Below are 21636 nucleotides of genomic sequence, written 5' to 3'. Positions count from 1 at the left end.
ATGCCTCTAATGCTGAGACGCAAAGGCTGCAGCATACACATCCATATCCGCAATGAACCCATTCGTCCGCGTAGGTTCCCAACCAAGAAGCTGCTTCGCCCGATCAGATGATCCCCTCATAGTCGTGCTCATGGCCTCCGCAAACAGATTGTCCCCGGATCCAACCAACTCAAACTTCCCCTTGGACTTCCAAACTCTAGCCAGAGCGTCAAAGATGCCTCGCATGCTCTCTTGGCTCGTGACAAGATCAAAGACTGGATACGTAGATCCGCCGTTGATAAGAGACAATTTCTCAATTGCGCATTTAAACCCCGTCGCAACATCATCGACATGAATCAGTCCAGGCTTGGAGTCGGCCCGGAGAGGAATCTCGACACTGTCCGAGCTTCCACTCTGAGCGGTTTGTAGAAGAGGGAGGACAAAAGGTGTCCAAATGGTGCTCTCACGGCCGTAGATCAAAGCTGGACGGACAATGGCGACGTCGAGGACATCTGAAGCAGCCAAGATGGAGTTTTCCAAATCCGTACGCCAGGCAACCAGAGCTGGTGGCTGACTGTTTGCGCTCTGTCCAACGACATCGAGATCATTGACTAATTCCTCGCTGGATCCATGAACCCATGTCCCCGAGCCATATATAAATCCAAGCTTGGGACCGGTGTGTAGTCCAGCAGCTTGGTACTTGCTCAAGCGTTCTTGACCGATCTGCCGAACGTCGTTGAGAAACTTTGCCGAGTCTTGGTTTGCCCCAGCGACATCGACGACAACATCGATGTGATGCTCTCGGATGGCGTTGAGATAAGCCTCTGGTTCTCCAACCGGGTTGGGACAAATGACGGGAATGACCTCGGCCACGGCGAGAGACTGAGCTTTGGCTTCGTTGCGGGCAATACCATAAACTCTATGCTGGCCACTGCGGACAAGGACGTCGGCGAGTCTTTTGCCAAGATAGCCTGTAGCGCCGAGAATAAGGACCTTGGGCATTTTGAAGATGGAAGTTTTGATGCTAGGAAGCCGAGTTGTTGAAGCGAGGCTGTGAGTTTATAGAGTTTGGTGTAGATGGTAGAGGGTTGGGAAGTCTAAGCGTCAATGATGATGATGTCTTGACACATTCGGGAGGTGTTACTTATACTTGATTCAAAGACGATGCGATCTATTTCCTGTGTCGGGAATATCTACAATGTCCTTGACAAGATCGAGTAACTCCGGCCTCTAAAGTTTGTTCCGATTTTCTACCCACAAAGTCCCATGTTCTACGAACATCTGGATAGCGTTATGGAAATGAAAGCAGACAATGGACCGAAAAGCCCCAATCAGAATATCAAGAATACGAGGTCGCGTTAGCCAACTGGTGCAAAGGCCGGTGTTTCCGGACATAGTGACGAAGCCTGCGGAGATAGCCAAGGTTTGTGCTTATCCCGATGTCAGTCTGCGGCATCACGGCAGATGATGGTCATAAGCGGCTGAAACGGCACGGATGTCGTCTGTATGTACGGAAAAATGACTCCCTCGACGTTGGAAAATGAAAGGTCTTGGATTGGTTGGCCCGAATAACAGCATTCAACACCCCTTGGCTATTCCTATCAGCTTTCGCGGACCGAGGTGAAAGCTCTGGGCAAGTTGTAGGAAAACGCAATGCTCATCAATGACATGTTGAGTATTTTATCTGTGAGCTAGAGGTTGCAAGGTGTATGTCATGTCCTCCCTTCAATTACTGAAGCAGGTTCTTCAAATCATCCCTCTCCTTCAACTCCTCTAGCAAATCTGTAAAATCAGCGATACCCTTACCGCTCATCTCCTCAAAATAGGGCATCTGCCCCTTCAGCCAGCCTCCCTCTTGTCCTGCCTCCGGAATAGCCATGCCTCCCTCCCGAATCGTAACCATGGGCACAAACGTCACCATCGTCAACCGCTTCTTCTCGTCACCTTCGCTCCACTCCTTCTTGTCAACCGGCGCAGCTATCTTCAACGCATCGTACCATGCCCCTTCGATTTGAGCTCCTAGCTCATCAAATGCAGATTTTGGTCGAGTGGCAGACGTTCGTACGATGCCGACGATGCGGTTGGATGTAGCTGTGTGAGCCGTGCCGGCCAAGAAGTAGTTTCCGGCACTGGATTCTTCTTGAATGAAATGCACGTGGACAAAGAACGAGGGTGTAGTGAAGGTCTTGCAGTGCAGGTCGGTGATAGAGGCAGCGATTGACTGTCGCTGTTCCTGGTCAAGACGGTATGAATGATAGACTTGGTAATAGGGCATCTTGTCAGACAATCAAGTTTGTTTCTTTGTTCGGTGATTGAAATGATCAAACAACCGGGCAAAGTGCAGTTTGCAGGCTTTGTAGTTTAGACTGGAGTCGTGACACTCGGGCATTAGGGCGTTATTGACAACCGAGGTCATAACTCGAGGCGGGGTTCGTATGCCGTGAATAGTAATCAACTTGAGCGTGGCTTTCTGGGCGGGGGAACAAGTCCGCGTCTGTGACTTGATGTCCAAAGACTCGGTTTGTTCACACAGCTACAACGTCACCCAGAAGAAATTCAGCCTCGATAGTCACGAGACAAGGTATCAGCTGCCAAGGTTCAAACATCTACACAAAGTCTCAAGGAGCGAGCGAAGTCATAAGTCATATTATACTATCAGCATCGTTGATCTTGGTGACATCTCCATCTTAGAACTTCTCAACATATGGCCGGATATCAACCTCGTGCGTAAATGCAGATCGATGCTGGGTATGAAGATACCAATAGGTCTCGGCAATCTAATCACAGTCAGTCTCAGCTTCTCTCACAGATAAGAAATACATACCGCCTCTGGCTTAATCTTGCCATCCTCAGCACCATCATTAACCTGCCAATCCTTTGTACGAGGAATATCAATAACACCATCGATAACCGCATGTGCCACATGAATTCCCTGAGGATGGAACTCTCGAGCGAGAGATTGGCCCAGGGCTCGCAGCGCCCACTTTCCAGCGGCAAAGGAACCGAATTGAGCCGAACCCTTGACCGAGGCGGTTGCTCCAGTGATGATCAGGGTTGGGGGATACTCGGAATCAGGAACAGACTTTTGGAGGAGAGGTAGTGTAGCTTGGGCGAAGTGGAAGAATGCCCGCCTTTGAAGTGTCAGCTCAGCACCACCAACTTGTCGAGATTCACATACACGCTTCCATTGAGACTAGCATCGATATCCTCAACCTTCAACTCCAAGAAAGGCTTCTTGGCAAAACCACTGTTGACATTGAAAACAGCAGCGGCAAGTCGACTTCCAGGAAGCTCCTTGTCAATTGACGCAAGGGCATTCTTGAGGTTCGTAGGATCGGAAACGTCGGCCGTGATGCCAATCGCCTGGCCACCCGCCTTCTTGATGTCCGCAACAGCTTCTTCATAGCTCTCGGGTCGACGGGCAAGAAGCACGACGGGGTACTTTTGAGCGAATCTCAACGCCGTAGCGCGACCTCATGGACCGATAAGCGGGGATGTTCGGGTAGAGTGGGGATGATGAGCTTACCGGTTCCAGGGCCGACTCCGGCGACAAGGGCGTAGAAAGACTTGGAGGCCATATTGACTGTGATGATGATAGTAGATGAAGTTGTCAACTGAATATTGATTCACTTTGTGGGGAAGACAATCATCTTATAGTTATAGACTGCTCTTTGTCAAGATGGTCTAATACTTATCAACCTGACGTCATCTGCTTATAAATGTCGGCGAGTTGTTAATTGCGCGGAAATGTGACGTGATGGACCGAAGACAGTCGGCGACATTTGTCTAATCATTGCATATATCGTAATGAACTTTTAGAATGACGGTCAATTCTCCGATGGGTCCGTTCTAGACTTTTAGATGTGTTGCCCGAACTCGGATCATGTGAGAATAACACGATGGAAGCTATTCATTGGCTGTGTTTGTACGCAGGTTGCAGTGTATAGATGCAAACTTAGGACACAAACAACGTGTCTGTGAGCAAACAGTTTCTATTTCAAGGCAGATATGCTGAAGAAAGAGACACAAGAAATCATGGGGTCAGCCTGTGCTCCAGAACACCGAGTCACACCAAACGTGCTGAATTGCCGTTTCACAGATTCGTTTCTAGTTTTTATATCAGTATTCATCCCGTTTACTACTCACTGCCAGAATCGGAGCTGTTCTCGACACAATATCGTATCGAGTATTTTGCTCTCTGACGCATCAACTCTGATTCAGTGATGAAAACATTCATCTATCAAGGAGTACGGAGTCAGATGAAGACTAAAGAACGCATCAGCATCTCATCTTTGCACTGAATCACAATATCAAACCAAGTATAAATTCCCCCATCTCGTCCAACCTTGGTCCCGTCCCTCTCTCTCCGTAAAGAAATGAAATCCTACCATCGACGGCAAATTCCCAACTAACCATCTCAGCCTCGAAAAACCAAACCTTCTCAGACCTAACAGAACGCATCCTCGAAACCACGCACCGTCAACATGTGTGTCATCTTCTGGAAAGAGCAGGTGTGCCGACGGTGCATGAAGACCCTCCACAAGACAGAGACGAATCGAAACAAGTGCAAGAAGTTTCTGGAGGGAAAGGGATGTTTCAGTGATGAGTACTCCGACTGCGACTGGGTTGAGGGACCTGACTGCCCGACGTGTGGGCCAATAATTGAGGAGGAGAACAGGAAGAAGAAGCAGAAGAAGTAGTGGGAGGAGAATGGCATGTTTCTGAGGAAGGGACATCGTGTAATGGCATTTGAGTAAAATGCGTCGATGTAGTCGTAATGAATTGACTTGATTTAAACGTGACGGCCGAGCCAGCTTTCCATCCCTTGCCGCCCTCGAGAATACAGTTTGAAAATCTAATACACGAGCTGATGAATTGTCATGGCAAATATAGCGTGTACAACAGTGTTGGCATCAAGCCCAATATTGCATTAGCATAACGACATCTCTAATTCTATCATCGCTTTTCCTCATCATCCCGCACCTCAACGCCTCGTCCACATTTACTCCTTAACCAAAACAGCCCTGTATCTAACCTTACCATCCTTAAGATCATGCAGAGCTGACTCGATACCCTCCTCGTTCAAAGGATATGTCATGATTGTGGGCTTAATGTTCTTGCGGGCAGCAAACTCGAGGAGCTTGCGGGTGCTGTCGCGAGAACCAACCAGAGAGCCCTGGATTCGGATTCCCTTGATGGAGAACTGGGTCAGGGGGACTTGTGTGGCCTCCAGGCTGGCTGTGAGGGGGTAGATGATGCCATCAGTGTCCACAATAGGGACCAGGCTGTAGCTGTTAGTAATTGTACTTTGTGATTCAAAAAATGATTACTTACCTGGCGTAGTCAACGTTTGCACTGCCACAGAGAAGCAGATGCTTGACAGGCTTGAAGTCAGCCGGAGCCTCATCCCCAGACTTGAAGACATGGTACTCTGCAGCACCATATTCCATAGCCTCCTCCCTCTTTGACTCGGAGCTAGACAGGACGACAACCTGGCATCCCATGGCGGCGGCGATCTTGATGGCCAAGTGGCCAAGACCTCCAATACCCATCACGGCGACTCGGTCGTCGCAGCGAGCGCCATACTTGGTGAGGACAGTCCAGACGGTTGAACCGGCACACATGAGAGGAGCGGCGTCGACTGAGTCGTAGCCATCAGGAATGGGAACAACGCACTTGGCGTCCCAGACGGCGCCGTAGCTGAAAGATCCATTGTCGGTGTCGGCAAAGCCATAAATCTTTCTCTCTCTGCAGTACTGATCCAGATCTACCACCGTGTCAATAACATTTCTCTCTCATGTTTGAAAAGGACCTTACCTCTGCAGCAGTTATCGCAGCTCCCGCAAATCTCATGCGTATACCCAAATCCAACCCTCTGGCCAACCTTGACACTGTTGACACTAGAGCCAACCTCACGAACAATACCAATTCCCTCGTGGCCTAGTGCAATACCACTTGGCTGGTAGAGCTTATCCGTTCCACAGACGCCAGAGTGCGTCGTCTCGATAAAGACCTCGTGGGGCTGGAGATCGCGCTCAACGCTGGAGGAAAAGATCTTTCCCTCGGGGGAACCGCGGAAGACGTTGAACTTGAGAGACATTGTTGCTTCTGTTTGTGATGTATGATTTACTTGATAGTAGGTATCCTCAAAGACTTGAAAAACGGCCATGAGTTTATATAAGGGGTAAAACTCTTATCTCTCCTGACGTAACTAAGCACCCACCATCAGTCGATCAACAAGGATACAGCATAATTTGTCATCTGAGATTTAGAAACCGAAGTTCTCTTCGAATCTTCGGTGTAAATGTGGAAACTTGGGGCGCTCCATATGCCTCGGCACGGCTTTTGACTGCTTGAAACAAACCCAGCGCCGGTCAAGCCACCAATCAGACAAGACGCAAGGACCTCATCTGGCATGTTAGTGCCGGGTCCCCGAACAAGCCGGACGCGGCGTCTACCCCCTATGGGTTAAGACGTCCGGGTCGAAACGTATTTGAGGCGACAAGTCTTGTTGGGGGACCTGAATTTGCAACCGCTTGTTTTTTTTTTTGCCCCGTAGCATTGCATTGATATAACGCACGTGGTATCTGACTCGCGGCTTTGACGGGATGTCGCCAGTCGCCCCGAAATAGGAAGCGGATCCGGTCTTGAGATTGAATCGCCTAATTGAGTGTTTCAAAGATTGACTTGGCTAGCATGTTCCATCAGTTGGTTGACTTGCACGTTGCCTGGGTTACTCTGTCAATACGGAGTAGCCAACCATGACGCTAGCCTGCGCCTAGAACATTGAGACAAGAAGAATAAATTGGCATAGCATAAGAGAATTGATTGAACATAAAACTGGCATAGAATTGAATCCTTCAGCGTAGGGATTCATTGGCTCTGACTAGGTAGCCATCACCCAGGTCTGAGATCCTAGAGAATGTATCGCAATGAGACTAACAAATAAGGACCACACTTTCCCAAATACGGACAAGAGAAAACTATCAAACGAAGTGAAATATGAAAGCACACTGATTTATTCACAACCTGTCGTGATCTACCTGAGTCTCAATATCCGCTTCCACTTCATAGATAGCCCAGTTAAGAATCAGGCCATCTGATTCCATCACCCTTGATAAAGTTGCGATGTTCATGATTTCTCAGTGCACTAATCCCCCAAGACGCAGCCTCTCGAACATTACTTGCTTCTGCCAGGCTCATTGATCCAATTTCCTTGAAGCAGATCTTGGTCTAGTTGACAGAGTAGGTAGGTGTTCGCCAACCTCAGCAGCCAGGGCGCGATGCGAACAGCCAGGTAGAAATGTCTGAACTTGTCAGAAGTAATACAAAGCCATTTGTTGTCCCGAAGTAAAGTAAGCAATACTAAACCCCCCGAAGTGCGATCCTCGTATTCTTCGTAATATCGTTATCCCCATAGCCACAGCATGTCTTGGCCATTCATATTACCGCTTTAGGAACAGATCGACTCAGCCATCTCAACACCGCCTCGCAGGTTGGCGGACTTTGATGAGGCAGCTTGCAAACTGCTATTTGGCCCAAATTGGCAATTTGATTTCAATTCCGCAGCTTTTTACGCTGCATGCTACGAGGCAGATCGTGAAAGTGTTGTCTCTGAGGAGATATAAAGGTAGGTTGACAGACGCGAACCGAACCAAACGTCTCAACAATCCTTTCACTCACTCATTCTCATCGCTAAAGACACCATGTTTTTATATATTCATCTTCGGCATTTATTGCTGGCTCTTTTTCTCGGCATCAACGCCGTACTGGGCACATCAAATTTCAACCCACAGATTCTGGCCGACACCAACCGTGACGGCATCATCAACCATCTCGACGCTGCAAACAAGCACACATGGACTTCCAGCCGTGGCGCGATATTCCTCCCAAACATAGGAGATCAGCAACATCGCTGCCCAGATGTCGACCTTGTGAAGCAACCTCTCAGCAACTTTGAGCTGGCGGCCTGTAACGACGCATCTGGAGACCGCCTCCTCACCCCTGAATACGCAGCTCCTCTCAAGACTCTTCCACTGAAGAACTTGAGCCAGAATGCTATTGGTTCTATCTACACTACTCCCAAGTCCGCCCTTGGCCGTGTTCGAATTTTCTGGCAGAGTCCAGATTCAGAATGGTCCTTGGTCGACCCTCAAATCACCTTCAATGCGACGAGCCTTGCAGCAGGCCTCACACTGGCCATCGACGGGCGAGAACTGGTGACTGACTCTTCAATCTGGGATGGACTTGTAAACATCACATTCAGTGTAACTGATGGAAATACAACCGCAAGCGACACTGTGGCTATGAAACAAGCCCCCGTGCTCATCCATCACCACTTGCAAGCCCCAGAAGTGGTCCTCAGCACTGATGGAAGTATCACCACTTCTACCTGGCAGACTGGCTTCATCAACTCCGTCCAAAATGCCCTCGAAAATCTTGACCAAGACATTCCGTTGTTTCTTTTCAACGAAACGGACGACATCTGGGCCCAGGACTTTCTCGAACCCGGATATGCAAGCATGCCCGGCCCCAACGGACCAATCTCCATCCGTGTACTCTTGCGATCTCCTCAATCAGGCCGTGCTGCAGGACGCCAAGTCTTTTCTCTTTTACGGGGTCCTGAAATCGGTGGTTTCCAGCCAGGTCTCGGGTCAGGCTTTGGTCACGAGGAGATCAATTCTGGGGGCAACTTTGAAACCATCCCACCATACACCTCAAGAGCAGGAGTCGAGTACAAGAGCGGACGAGTCATCACAGGCAAGCACTTTGACAAATATCCAGCAGAGTCGATGATCAAGTTTTTGGAAGCTCAGGGTGTTCAGAAACCATTGGTTCTCGAGACTGGATGGCTGGCTGTTGGACACGTTGACGAATTGGTTCAATTTGTTCCATACGATAACGAACTTGGCTTCACCATTGCCGTTGTCGATACGGCTTCAGCGTTCAGTCTCTTACAGGAAGCCTGGAAGGATGGTCATGGTGATACAAAGGTCATTAGCTACGACGGGGACATGACACCCGACAACGAGACCATCTTTATCGATCCAGAGGTCCGGAATCTTACGATCAAGGATTTGCTTAGCGACAAAGACTTTGTCGCCATTAATGCCTACGCACAGAGCTTCATCAACGACACCCTCGACCTCCTCCTTGAAGAAGTTCCCCTGACCGAGTCGGATATCCTCCGCGTCCCCACGCTCTGGAAAGACGTCACCTACCCTTGGCCCAAGACCCCAGATGGCCATCCTCTGCGCCTCAACAGGGCTCCTCCAGGAGAACGACAAGTCAAATCGTTCTTTCCGCAGTCTATCAACGGGCTGGTCCTTGGACATGACTGCCTGGCGCCCAAGCCGTGGGGCCCTGTCATTAATGGGCGGGATATTCTCGAGGATGCTGTTAAAGACGTGTATGCCAGGGCCAATATGACGGTTTGGCTGATTGATGATTACATGTCTCATCATGTTCGAGGCGGAGAGGTTCACTGCGGAACGAATACTTTGAGGGAGAAGGACGTTGCATGGTGGGAGTAAAGCCGTACCTTGTCAGCTGACTATATCGGAGACGAGTCACATTCTATTAGACAACATAGAGTTTTTGTTGTATCTTTTTTACTGAACTTATCCACACTCCTTAATTTAACCCTCTTCTCAGCCGAAGGGCCTTCTACATCGAATTAGCAAAGGCACCCATCATGACACTAACCCAGCTTTTAGTAATCAGAGCAGGTGGACAACCAAAAACAGAGGATTTCATCGAGGCTTTAACATTGCCAAATAGCTGAGGGGTGAAAGTCTCCATGGATAGCACAATCACAATGGAAGGGGTCACTATGTCTTCCTTCACTCTGGTGTCTTTGTTAGAATTGCATGTCAATGGGAGGTACAAAGCCCTCTAGCAATGCTTCAAACGGGAGTATTTCAACAATGGAACCCCTGACAGGCTCTAATTATTGGCTTTGACCATTAATTTGGCCGTGATGCTTGAGGGTAAAAAAGGCAATCGGGGTTTTCAAAGTTTGCGGTCGAGTTCTGCAAAGATGGCAAGATTTACAAAAGTTACCCGTGGGATCTTGTAATGGCTCGGAAGCCCTGTGAAGTGATAGAGATTCAATAAGACCTTGAGATGGGTGCTTGCTTTGTTTATGTGGGCTGCACTGAACCTGGGGGTCAAGTTGCTTGAGCTTGTTATTGAAAAGATCCATTACCTACTACCTATTTAACTTGCAGGTCCAAGTCATCCCTGCGTAAGCATTCACAGTTCATCACATCCGATGAATCTCGGCGCTGGCATACCCTGGTTGCCCACTATCCGAGCGAAGTCACCGACCCGCTTCTATTGGAGCCTGGATGAAGGGCGATGACCCTGATCGATGCCTGAACATCTCTTCACACTCACAGAGGGACCTCGAAGAACCTGCCTCTCTTTCATGCTTTATCGTCATAGCCGCCATGTGCCTGATTGCTCTTTGCCCTTGCAAATTCTCAAGACGCTGGAGATTTCCTTTGACAACACAGATTTTGGAAGCACTTGTCCGTGCAACGATGTAACGTAACTCCTCAACAACCATGCCCTCACTCATCGGGATGTGGGATGCTACGGATCCAAACAAAAGCGTGCCCTAACGACAATAGTTAATAATCGGCACGCGGATGGCTCGTTCTGGATCTTATTCCCGGAAAACATGACCAGGAGCTCGCTTGCCCGGCGTGTCTCGCTTGACGCGTGAGAACCCAGAGTTTCCCATGCACCCGGACGTACAAAAACTTGAGACACCAGGACGTCTACACTCAATAAAGAATACTCACATAATAATCTAATGATAAGCTAAATAAAACATAAAAATAAGGAATAGTATCATAAGTCTTTAATTATTTTTGGTTTATCAAATTCAGGGACCTTTTTTGCCTTAGAAAACAGAGATCGTTGACTTGGTATCTCATCTTTTTCTGCAAATGCGTGTCATGGTGCCCAGCCCATAGGGCTGCTGCCAAGTCTAGGAGGTAGCCCACCGAGACTCGACGTGTAGTAATCCATACCCTTGGTGATGGGTATGGAGGTATCTCGGCGGGTTCCCCCACGTTGTGGACGCGAGGGCATCGTTCGGAGAGTCCGGAAGAGGTTTTTGCGAGCTAATGGTGGCATGCTTCTTTGAGTCCCTCAAGCTGAGCTGATCACGACCTTGTCCAAGCTATACGCAATAGAGCACTTCATCATTGACAGCGTTTGCTAGAGTTCTAGGACTTAACAAGCAGAAAATACGTTGACATCCGTCTTGATCACGGAACTACGGCAAGGTTGCGAATGCTCCGAAGCCCCTCCCGTCCAAGCTCCCAGACCGGTCGACTGGGACGAACTGTTCTTTCTTGTCCTTGCTGATCATCTGATAAGATCAATCAACCATGCCCGTTTCAGACCAAATTACTCTACATCTCCACTTGGCACCAGACAAGCGATCCCACGGATGGTCGTGGGGTGGACCTGGACATGCCGTCTTAACCGCTTGGATGGAGCATCGAGACTCCTTTTGGGAAGAAAAAAAGCTCTCGCTCGTGGAGATAGTCCCGGGCAGAGAAACAAATGAGAGGCCAGAGTATTAAGAGAATTGCCTTACTCCTTAAAAAAAAAAAAAAAAAAACCTTGAAATAATCAAATAATTAGGAGATTTTTACATATTTTTATTACAATTTATTGATTATATTTAGAGGAGGATTAATGGATTCGTCCTCGTGCCTAGGTGTTTCTTTGGCCCAGGTGGGTACGCATCATGCAAACGGTATACCCGGTTTACTGCAGAGGATCGGTTAGTTCTGGACCCAATGGAATGCGTTTACTGTCAAGTTAGAGTCTTTTGTTGAACAGGGGATGGTGTAGAGTACCCGACAGGGCTGGCATGCCCGAGTGGGATGCTGATTGATATATAATGCATACTTTCTGTCTCATCTTATCTGATCTTCCATCCCTCTCATCCAGCCTTTACTTCAGCGGTCCAACTTGTCAACACAATGAGGTTCAACGCCTTCCGCAACCCCATCAAGGAGGCTCCCGTGGTCGAAGAGCCGACTCGTGCCAGCAACGATGATGAAGCTGCTGCAAAGGACAAGGAGACGCTCGCTGCGGACTTTGAGCAGGAAAAGTCTGATGGTGAGCTTGATCAGGGTGTCCAGGCTGTTCGGGCCATGACTCAGGTCTGGACGAGGAAGCACTTGATCATTGCCTACCTTCTGTGAGTGAATCACCCTCTATCTAGAACATTGTTAATGTGTGCTAGTATCTGGCTCATCTCCTTCATCCAGGCCTTTTCATCTGGCATCATCAGCACCCTGACCCCATTCGTCACCAGTAGCTTCCAGTCACACTCCCTCACGGCCACCACCTCCATCGTCTCCAACCTGGTCTCGGGTCTCATCATCCTCCCCTATGCCAAGCTCATGAACCTCTGGGGCCGACCTCAGTCCTTTAGCATCATGATCTTCATTGTCACTATCGGCATCATCATGATGGCTGGCTGCAACAACGTCAGGACCTATGCGGCTGCCCAAGTTTTCTACGGCGTGGGGTATACTGGTATCGACTTTACGACGACCATCTTTATTGCCGATACTTCGTCGCTTAAGAGCCGAGCTTTCATGATCGCCTTTGCCTCTTCGCCCTACCTTGCTACTGTCTGGGCGTACGGTCCTGCTGCTCAGCACGCATACGAGCACATCGGATTCCGCTGGGGTCTCGGTCTCTGGGCCATCGTCTACCCCGTCGTCACTCTCCCTCTTTGCGGTCTCTTCTGGTACTACCAGAGCCAAGCTGTCAAGCAGGGTCTCGTTAAGCGTGAGCCCAGCAACCGCACCTTTTCCCAGTCCGTAGTCCACTACCTCAAGGAATTCGACGTTGTTGGCCTGTTGCTCATCATCACCGGTCTGTCTCTGTTCCTTCTGGCTTTCTCGCTATACTCTTACCAGTCCAACACTTGGAAGTCTCCCTTGATCATCTGCTTCTTGATCTTTGGTGGACTTTTGGTCATCGCCTTTGCCGCCTGGGAGAGGTTCCTCGCCCCCACCACTTTTATCCCATGGTACCTCATCAACAACCGTACCGTCTTCTTCACCTTTACTATGGTGGCGAGCATTTACTGCGCTTGGTACATCTGGGATAGTTATTTCTACTCTTTCTTGATTGTCGTCTTCCGCGAGTCTATCGCCCACGCCAGTTACATCACCAACATTTATACCGTCGGCTCTTGTTTCTGCGCCCTTTGCATGGGAGTCATCATCCGCATCAACGGTCGTCTCAAGTGGCAGGCTCTCTACTTTGGAGTTCCCCTTACTATCCTCGGTGTCGGCCTCATGATTCACTTCCGTCAACCTGACTCTCATATTGGCTACATCGTCATGTGCCAAATTTTCATCGCCTTTGGTGGTGGTATCCTCGTCATCTGCGAACAGATGACCGTCATGGCTGTCTCTAAACATCAGGATATTCCTGCTATCCTAGCTGTCGAGCGTATGATCTCCTCCGTTGGCGGAGCCATTGGTCTGGCTATCGCAGCTGCTATGTGGACTGGCATCTTCCCCGCCAAGCTCACAAAGTACCTCCCAGCCGATTCCATGGGAGAATTTGCCAGCATCTATGGTGATCTCACCGTTCAGTCCTCCTACCCCTGGGGATCGCCCACTCGCGACGCCATCAACAAGGCCTACGGTGATACCCAGCGCTTGATGCTGATTGCGGCAACTTGCTTGTACTCTATCACGATATTCTCTGTCATTATGTGGAAGAACATTAACGTGAAGAAGATTGAGCAGGTCAAGGGTCTGGTTTGGTAAGAGGATATTCCGGTGCGAAGCTCAACGTCTCATCACATACTTCTCACACGCCGTGTAAAGTGTCCTTTCGCCTTATTCTTACAGATTAGCAGTAGTTATCAGGGCTTCTAAGCACTCGTTATAGTACAGATGCCTCAAGTTGATATAGTCAGTCCTCTGCCAGAGAAGGAGTGTGCGACCCAACTTATCATGAGGACGTGACATGGCTCTAGCGGGTTGGTCCAAGTTCTGAAGCCATCTGGGAGTAAATGCAAATTATTTGATTGCAAGCCATAGCAGGGGATAGCCCTCACTCTTAGTTGTGAAACTGTTCAGAGCAGTTGCCTGTGAAATCTGGCTGGCCCAGTGCTGAGGACACCCTTCGGGGCGAAACCGACTTTGTATTCAGCTTTAATTCCTCTTTGCCAGTCTATATATTTGTCTAGATTGAAATAAGACAGTAAAGCGGCCGGTTTTTGTACATGAGCCCTCGAATAACACTGAGTGACATCAACCTCAGATGTCCATGACACCGAACGCCTAATGGCTTACAACCAACCATGCTCCCTCTCTATCATGTCAATTTGGTCGCCCTTCTCTTATCTGCAGCTGAGGGCTAGAATAATAGCAATCTTATCAGTTCGCGTGACCTCCAGTCAGTCTAGCCACGATATGCGTCAGGTCAGTCGCCTCTATTCCTATCCGAGACCAAAGACTATCCCCGAAGCTCATTATTTATATCCTTCTCTTAAGCACGAAAACGTCAAAGATCATTCGACAAAGGATGTGGCGTTGCGGGACATCTTCCTCGAGTCTTGCAGGTCAATCGTGTCACAATGAACTCGTAGAAGATCACTCTGCGATTGTCACATCCGCTGTACCAATACCTGAGAATAAACATTTGCTAAAAGCGCTGCATACCCAATACTTCTGGTTACAGCTCTCACTTCTCCTCCGCCGCCAAGGTCTCCCTCTTCGAAGCACTCTTAGGATCAAAATAAGGCCTCTCCCCAACTCCAACAACCCTATTCCCAAACCGATCGCCCAACCCATCATAGTCAAAAGTCGCAGAGTGAAACACACTCCGGTTATCCCAGATCGCAATGTCGTTCGGGTTCTCCCATCGTAGCCGCACCTGGATCGAGTGGTCCTTTGCCACAAGATCGTAAAACCACTTGAGGAGGTTGTCGCTCTCTTCGGCTGTCACGTCGTTGATGTGGCCTACGTGTGCGCCGATGGGAAAGACGCTCTTCCAGCCTGTTACCGGGTTTGTTCGTACGACGGGGTGGATTGCGCGAAGTTCGCGGCCGACGTTGTCGGGGGATCCGCGTGGTTTGTCGTATAGTTCGAAGCCGGAGCGTTCAGCGACCTTGGCAAAGTTGGGCTGCTCAAAAGTCGCTGTCAAGCCCTCGAGGAACTTTTGGTAAGCCGGGCTGAGGTGGTCATAGACATCGTAGCCAGAAGCCCAGAGCGTATCGCCACCAGTACTGGGCAGCTCAACAAGCCTCAAGCTCGTGTAGTCAGCAGGAGCGGGCTCAAATGCAATATCAGAGTGCCACATCTCATTGTTCCGCTTCGTGACGACGACGCCGTTGTCTTGCGTCTTGCGGTAAAACTTGGCATGTTGCTTGGAGCTGATGGTGCTGACCTCGAGGTCATCGCCACCCAGTTCACGCTCCGAATTGAGCAGCGGGTGGATATGTAGCGTAGAACTAGCCGGACGGCCCGTCAACTCTCCAAGACGGAGGATAAGCTTCTTTTGAAGATCATTGGTGAGGTTGTTCTGAGCGCGGAAGAAGACGACGCCGCGTTGAGAGACTGCAACAAGTCAGACAGTGATGACCGTATTCACTGAGTAGGAACTCACTCGTGATTGCCAGGTCGCGGATCAACTCATCCGAATTAGGAGCTTCGAGCCATTCAACCAAGTTCGCCTTGGGAAACTCGCGTCCGATAGCGGGAGTCACATCAAAGTGCTCAACATCCTTGAGTGCGCCCGAGAGCTTCAACGGCTCACGACTCTGACTCTTGGAGTGAACAGGAATATCGGCTTCAACAGCAGCAGGCGCCATATTGTATACACTGTCAAGAAATTGCAATTGCTAGAGATGCTGCCTCTCTTCCTAGGATGCCGCAGTCTTCTTATACACAAAAACAGATCATCTCAACGGGCGGGGAAGCACACACTGCCAAGCTCTCGGCATGACCACCAATAACCCTCGGGTTTCGGTCCCTCCACGACTTGATTCGCTAATCACGACGATTATTTCCTCATAGCGACACTCGCATGCAACATGTCGTGCTCCAATTGGAGTCATGTTAACTCGATCCCCTCAGGACCTCCAACAGAATTATCCTCTGCCAAGCAGATCGCGCCATCGGCGTCGAATACGAGCAGCAGATTCGCCTTCTGACAAAGCAGGAAAATGACTATTACGGACAATCGGAAACACCATCAACTCCGAGCAGAAGAGCCAATTATCGCCAATTGATGAGGAGTAAGGTTGAGAGGTTGCAGACACAGGTGTCATGATAGCGTCCTCGACATGGGCGGTGCCTATAGCGCAACCAGCATCGACGACAACTCCAACAAATGCAAGAGATAATAGACTTAAGGTCAAATGCGCCGATAGTAAGTACACAAGATGCGAAAAGGGGGAAATTGCAGTGTCTCTCTCAGCCGACTACAACCAGGCCTCGAAGTCGGATATCGCCTACCAGACAGGCCTCAATAACTGACTATGTAGACGCGCAACACAGGAACCGGATTAACAGCATTGCCCGAAAGAATGTTTCTTATCTATTGCATCCTTAATTCCGCACTTTGGCATAAAAGACATGAAGCAATCCATCCTGACAAGCACGTGCTAGGCGATCGTCAACACCAAACTCTTTCATCCACCAATGCAAACTCCCTTCACAATCATGCTCACACAGGCATAACACAATTGGGAAGGTAGATTGATCTGCATGTCATCCTCGTTAGCCCCCACGCAGTGCGACACTACACACGGCGAAGAGTCACAGTTCCGTCCGCGTGGTAGCTGCAGTATCTCCGTTGCCGGCTCACCCAAGCTCGCCATTGACTCACCATCTGACGTAGCTCGTATCTCTCAAATAATTCACAAATCAGGATAGACAGTATCTTGTGCTCGTTATGTCATCATTTAGCTATGCTGCTATGCTCTTGTGCCGACCAGGGCCAGGACAGACGTGTAAACACTACAACAGACATGATTTAAACTGACAAACATTCCAATCGACTTCCATGCAGAACAACGAACTGGATAGGGGTATTGACATGATATCGCCCGACAACTTCTAAAGGCGACGTGAAACCAGAAAACAAATCCACTCAAAGGCATGAGCGCAAACAAACCCCCATCGTATAGACCCCTCATAAACACCGCTCAATGCCCGTAAAACGACAGAATTAAATAATGGTAAATCGTAGATAGAAAGCAGGCCGGCACAATTAGTGCTGCTTGGTCTCGGCGTTGGAGATGGCAGCGTCGACAGCCTCCTGCAAATCGAGATGGAAGTAAGGTCGGTTGAGACCCTGCACAGCGACCAAGCGCGAGTGGGAGGGGTCCCTTGACACTCCCTTCTCCGACGACTGGCTGTTGATGGAGTCGTCAATAGCCTCAATGTCCTGGCGGACAGGGGCGATCTTGGACTTCTCATCATAAGCAGCAGCAGTGGCAGCGCTGTCGGAACCACCAAGGTCAGCAATGCTAAAGATGGCCTTCCACTGACCAGCACCATCCGATTCGCGGGGAGTTCGGAAGCCAAAGCCAGCAGCCGCCAGTGCGCGCTTGGTCCACCGGTTCTCGATGTTGGCAAAGTGCCAATCAACAATCTCAGGGGCAGCAAACTTGTCAAGCTGGTTGCGCACATCAATCAAAGCCTGGATAGAAGTGACATCGACGTTGTTAACAGTGGAGAAGTCAAAGATGACAGCCTTGAGGATAGGACGCTCATCGGTGTTCTCAATCTTGATGTTGCGGGGCTCGCCATCGTTCCAAGGGCGGTCACCCAGTCTACCCAGGAGAGCGGGGTTAGTCCTGCGGCACTCGGCAAAGATGGTCTCGGTAAGGTGGTTGAGGTATCGCGAAGCGTTGGGGTAGTTGAAGCCCTCGGCGAAGCGGTAGATGAAGACACCAGGGTAGGGGCTGTGGACAATGACGTTGGGGTTGGAACCGTCGGCGTGATCGATGGGAAGGAATCCAGCTCGCAGAGAGCTCTCGCTCTCATCAACAGCAACCTCCTTGGCAATGGATCCGGGGCTTGAAGTTCCGTTGCTGACATTGGCCTTCATAGTTCGGATGCGGACAACACCGAGGAAGCGGCCACGGGTCTGGAAGAGACGGAAGAGGACAACAACGAAAGAGACAATGACGGTGGTGTAGATGCCATTCTCAATGGTGGAAAAGATAGTGACCAAGACACCGGCAAAGAAGATGATGACCTCAATGGGAGAGACCCGCCAAAACTGGTACACAACCTTGGGAGGGGTGATGACATCTCCGACGGCGTGAATGATGACACCAGCGAGGGCCGCGTTGGGGATGTACCAGAAAAGAGCAGTGAGGGCGTACAGAGCCAGGAGGACAACGATGGCAGTGATGACACCAGCGAAGGGAGTGCGGACACCAGCCTTGGACTTGATGGCAGTACGAGAGAAGGAACCAGTAGCGGGGTAGGCACCAAGGAAGGGTGCGAGCAGGTTGGTAACACCAATAGCGACAAGCTCCTGCGATGGGTCGATGACATAGTTGTTGATGCGGCCAAAGGACTTGGAGATGGAGATGTGCTCAATGAGGACGACGATGACGGCAGCGGGCAGCTCAGAGAGGAAAGCCTTGATGATGCGGATGTTGATCTCGGGGACGGCAGCGTGGGTGAAACCTGGGGAGCTCAAGTCAGTCACAAGGGTCTTGGGCGTGTGGTGCAGATATGCAGGGACTCACCGCTAGGAACATCACCAACAACGCTGACTCTGGGCTTGTCCCTGTGGTGGATGTTCATGCCGGCGCTGATAGCGACGTAGAGCAGGATGACAAAGGCGGTTCGCAGAGTCGAGATGAAGAAGTAGAGCTTGGCACGCTGGGGCTGCTTCTTGGCCATGAACGAGCAAAAACCACGGATGCCGTAGAGCATGACGAGAGAGCTCAGACCGAGGGCAGCGTCCAGCTTGGTCTTGGGAAGAGCCTTGAGAGTATCGATGATGACTCGGTAAGGAGCGGCACGGGTGTTGACACCCTTGATGCCCATAAGCTTGGAAACCTGGCCGGCAATAATGTTGACGGCAGAGCCTGTCATGAAGGCGCAGATGGCGGGCAAGGGAATGACCTCGACGATCCAGCCAATTCGGACGAGACCCATGAACGTGACAATGGAACCAACAATGACAGCAAGAGCTGAAGCAACAATGTGGCCCTCAACATCAGGGATCACATCTTGGGCATGAAGAACAATGTTACCCGTGACTTGAGACATGACAGCAACGGGCTGGAAAACTGGTCAGCTGGGCTCATCTGTGGGGTGCGGGGAGCATGTTCTAACTTACTCCGATGGTGATATCCTTGGAGGTAGCAAAGAACCAATAGATGAGGACACCCATAAAAGAAGAGTACAAGCCATACTGAACGGGGAGTTGGGCGAGCTGGGCGTAAGCCATGGACTGGGGGACGACAACAGCGCCCACAGTGACACCTATCGGGGAGTCGAGGTTAGCGATGGATAATTCTCCCCGAGCGGCTAAACTACTCACCAGCAATGAAGTCACCAAGGAACCACACCCAGTTATATTTGTGAATCCATGACACGAAGGGGAACAGGCTCCAGAAATACTGGGCAACGTCGTGAGCAGTGGGAGTAATCTCGCTCAGGAACTCGCCAACGGTAGGCTCGAGCTCGACATAAGGGTCGGCATTGGTGATGGACGGAGCCTTCTCCTCGGGCTCGTGATGGTCGGCGCCGATGAATTTCTCCAGGATGGACCTGTTGGGCTTGGCGGAAGACGTCATGGTTGACAACAATGCCAATGCCAATCGAGTAGACAAAAAGGACAATTGCTGAAAAGAAGAGGTCAAGTCTCCAAGAACGGGGAGATGATGAGGTGGATTAGCAACGGCGGAACGTGGCTATTTGAGTCGAAGGAGGTCGTGGAGCCGGATGCAGGCGATTCGGACTATCGCTCGGTCGGTCGGGCTGTGGCACTAATACCTAGCAGCTGGGCTGTCGCCAAGATGGGACAAGAGTCGGAGGAGGGATGGGATGGGGCTAGTGACCGCCAATCCAAAAGCAACGGTCGACAGGAGGGTAGGACTGAAGAGTCTTGTGAGGGGATGCGAGCGTTGCTGAGACTCGACCCGATGGATGATGGAGGATGAGAAGATGAGAAGTTGTTGGATGCTCGAGAAGAGAGGCGAGGAAGGGGTATAAATTTAAGTTTGATCGAGAGCTGGCCACCGACAGCGGCGATCCGGATGGAGTCGATGAAAGAGTCGAGTCGAGGAGCGAGCGAGCATGGTTGCTGGTTGATGCTTGCTCGAGACCACTCCCTCCCTAGCGGTGGACCCTTCTCCGTCCCATCCTCTCCATCAGGTCCAGGTCTTTTTTGGGAGACGCCCACGGACGTTTCGATGCCATGCCCATCTTGCGTATTATTCTGACGAAATGGTCAGAGCTGTGCGTAGCGGAGTGCACACCCGTTCAGCGCGCAGATGTCTGATGACCAGGGATCGACGAACACCAGGGCCTGGGGAGCGACATGGCTTGTGACGGCCCATGTCCACAAGCGACATGCTGCAGGCGCCTCCAAATTGTATCCTGTACCGCGTGTCCCAAGTACCGGCTCGTGTGTCTCCTCGGAGCATCGCGCGGTGTGTGGCTGGACGCTTCCTCGCACACCCCCAGCTCTTGCTTTCAAACGGCCATGATCCGTGGGCCTCGTCAACTTCGGGAAGCCTGGTCGCGGAGAGGGCGGGAGGACGTGGGGAGTTGGCGCAGGCCGGTCTCTCTGCAAATTCGACCGGACAGATTGCGTGCTGGCCAGGATCTGAGCATGTCATTGTTCGGCTCCGCCAAAAATCCACCCACATTCGCGTTGCCTCTGTGGGGCGGGATGATGAAGCTGAACGCGGCTGTTTTTTTGTAGATGGAATCTCCCCGAGAGGATCGGCGGCAGAGGTTTTGTGTCGCCCGTGGTATCTGTAGAACCGCCATCGCAGTTCTTGGTCTTCAACGCTCTCACGGCTTCATTCAGTCCTCAACAAAGCTGACCAGCAAACTTTTCTCCCCGTGGGCAAACTCGACAAACAATGAACCCTTGCTAGACCACCCGCACGACGATATCGTCCCCGATTGCGCCATCGGCACCAAACCAATAACAGATCGAGAAGCCTTCTGGAGCGGGACGCTTTGGCCCGTTTCGGTTTGGTGGGGGCGGGCCTAGATGAAGCCGTGTCGTGGGAGTTTTTTCTGTGACGAGCCAAAGACGAAAAGCTGATTTGCCGCGCGCTGAAATCATTGGATCAAATTGGACCATTGAACAAAAGATTTATCAGAGAAAAACATCACCGTACATGTGCGCCTCCATTTTGATGATGACATGAGATTGGGGGGGCGACAGGCCGAGGGCAGGGAATACAGGGCAGGCACGGGGAGCGCGGGGAGTTCAGGTAGTAGCTTCCTCCCTGGCCGCGTGCATCTTGGTTTCCCCGAAAGTTCTTCTTTTCTGCATCGTTCTTTCTTCTCTCGGGGAGATTGTTTTGTCAGCGGCGGAGGTTACAAAGTCGGTGACGGAAGGCGGCAGGCACAATGGAAATTGACCCTCAAGCCCGCTGTAATTATT

At 50.6% G+C, this 21636-nt stretch overlaps 8 protein-coding genes across 8 annotated transcripts; 2 read left to right on the top strand and 6 right to left on the bottom strand.

Annotated features, from left to right (window-relative positions):
- Positions 1 to 6: 6 nt before the first annotated feature.
- NECHADRAFT_76981 (uncharacterized protein) lies at positions 7 to 981 on the bottom strand (the record flags this gene model as incomplete). Its single annotated transcript, XM_003043892.1, has 1 exon — positions 7 to 981. One exon carries the CDS (start codon positions 979 to 981, stop codon positions 7 to 9), a length of 975 nt encoding a protein of 324 aa, XP_003043938.1.
- A 654-nt stretch (positions 982 to 1635) lies between these two features.
- Positions 1636 to 2301, bottom strand: NECHADRAFT_102460 (uncharacterized protein). Its single transcript, XM_003043891.1, has one exon. The coding sequence runs from the start codon at positions 2252 to 2254 to the stop codon at positions 1709 to 1711; it is 546 nt and encodes a 181-aa protein (XP_003043937.1). The 5' UTR covers positions 2255 to 2301; the 3' UTR covers positions 1636 to 1708.
- A 365-nt stretch (positions 2302 to 2666) lies between these two features.
- On the bottom strand, positions 2667 to 3557 carry NECHADRAFT_34599 (uncharacterized protein; the record flags this gene model as incomplete). The annotated part of the gene is made up of 4 exons (XM_003043890.1): positions 2667 to 2756; positions 2804 to 3110; positions 3158 to 3452; positions 3506 to 3557. The coding sequence occupies 4 exons, from the start codon at positions 3555 to 3557 to the stop codon at positions 2667 to 2669; spliced, it is 744 nt and encodes a 247-aa protein (XP_003043936.1).
- A 1424-nt stretch (positions 3558 to 4981) lies between these two features.
- On the bottom strand, positions 4982 to 6079 carry NECHADRAFT_91437 (uncharacterized protein; the record flags this gene model as incomplete). The annotated part of the gene is made up of 3 exons (XM_003043889.1): positions 4982 to 5264; positions 5314 to 5746; positions 5797 to 6079. 3 exons carry the CDS (start codon positions 6077 to 6079, stop codon positions 4982 to 4984), a joined length of 999 nt encoding a protein of 332 aa, XP_003043935.1.
- Positions 6080 to 7685: 1606 nt separating this feature from the next.
- Positions 7686 to 9512, top strand: NECHADRAFT_34492 (uncharacterized protein; the record flags this gene model as incomplete). The annotated part of the gene is made up of 1 exon (XM_003044000.1): positions 7686 to 9512. The coding sequence occupies one exon, from the start codon at positions 7686 to 7688 to the stop codon at positions 9510 to 9512; it is 1827 nt and encodes a 608-aa protein (XP_003044046.1).
- A 2472-nt stretch (positions 9513 to 11984) lies between these two features.
- On the top strand, positions 11985 to 13799 carry NECHADRAFT_34502 (uncharacterized protein; the record flags this gene model as incomplete). The annotated part of the gene is made up of 2 exons (XM_003043999.1): positions 11985 to 12205; positions 12251 to 13799. The coding sequence occupies 2 exons, from the start codon at positions 11985 to 11987 to the stop codon at positions 13797 to 13799; spliced, it is 1770 nt and encodes a 589-aa protein (XP_003044045.1).
- Positions 13800 to 14721: 922 nt separating this feature from the next.
- Positions 14722 to 15850, bottom strand: NECHADRAFT_76975 (uncharacterized protein; the record flags this gene model as incomplete). Its single annotated transcript, XM_003043888.1, has 2 exons — positions 14722 to 15596; positions 15646 to 15850. The coding sequence occupies 2 exons, from the start codon at positions 15848 to 15850 to the stop codon at positions 14722 to 14724; spliced, it is 1080 nt and encodes a 359-aa protein (XP_003043934.1).
- A 1076-nt stretch (positions 15851 to 16926) lies between these two features.
- On the bottom strand, positions 16927 to 19807 carry NECHADRAFT_66911 (uncharacterized protein; the record flags this gene model as incomplete). Its single annotated transcript, XM_003043887.1, has 4 exons — positions 16927 to 18686; positions 18749 to 19289; positions 19348 to 19493; positions 19552 to 19807. The coding sequence occupies 4 exons, from the start codon at positions 19805 to 19807 to the stop codon at positions 17254 to 17256; spliced, it is 2376 nt and encodes a 791-aa protein (XP_003043933.1). The 3' UTR covers positions 16927 to 17253.
- Between the last annotated feature and the right edge of the window lie 1829 nt (positions 19808 to 21636).

Source organism: Fusarium vanettenii, assembly GCF_000151355.1.
Source record: "Fusarium vanettenii 77-13-4 chromosome 2 genomic scaffold NECHAsca_26_chr2_2_0, whole genome shotgun sequence".
NCBI lineage: Eukaryota > Fungi > Ascomycota > Sordariomycetes > Hypocreales > Nectriaceae > Fusarium > Fusarium vanettenii.
Note: the sequence above shows the minus strand (reverse complement) of the source record. Positions and strands in the feature narration are given on the sequence as shown.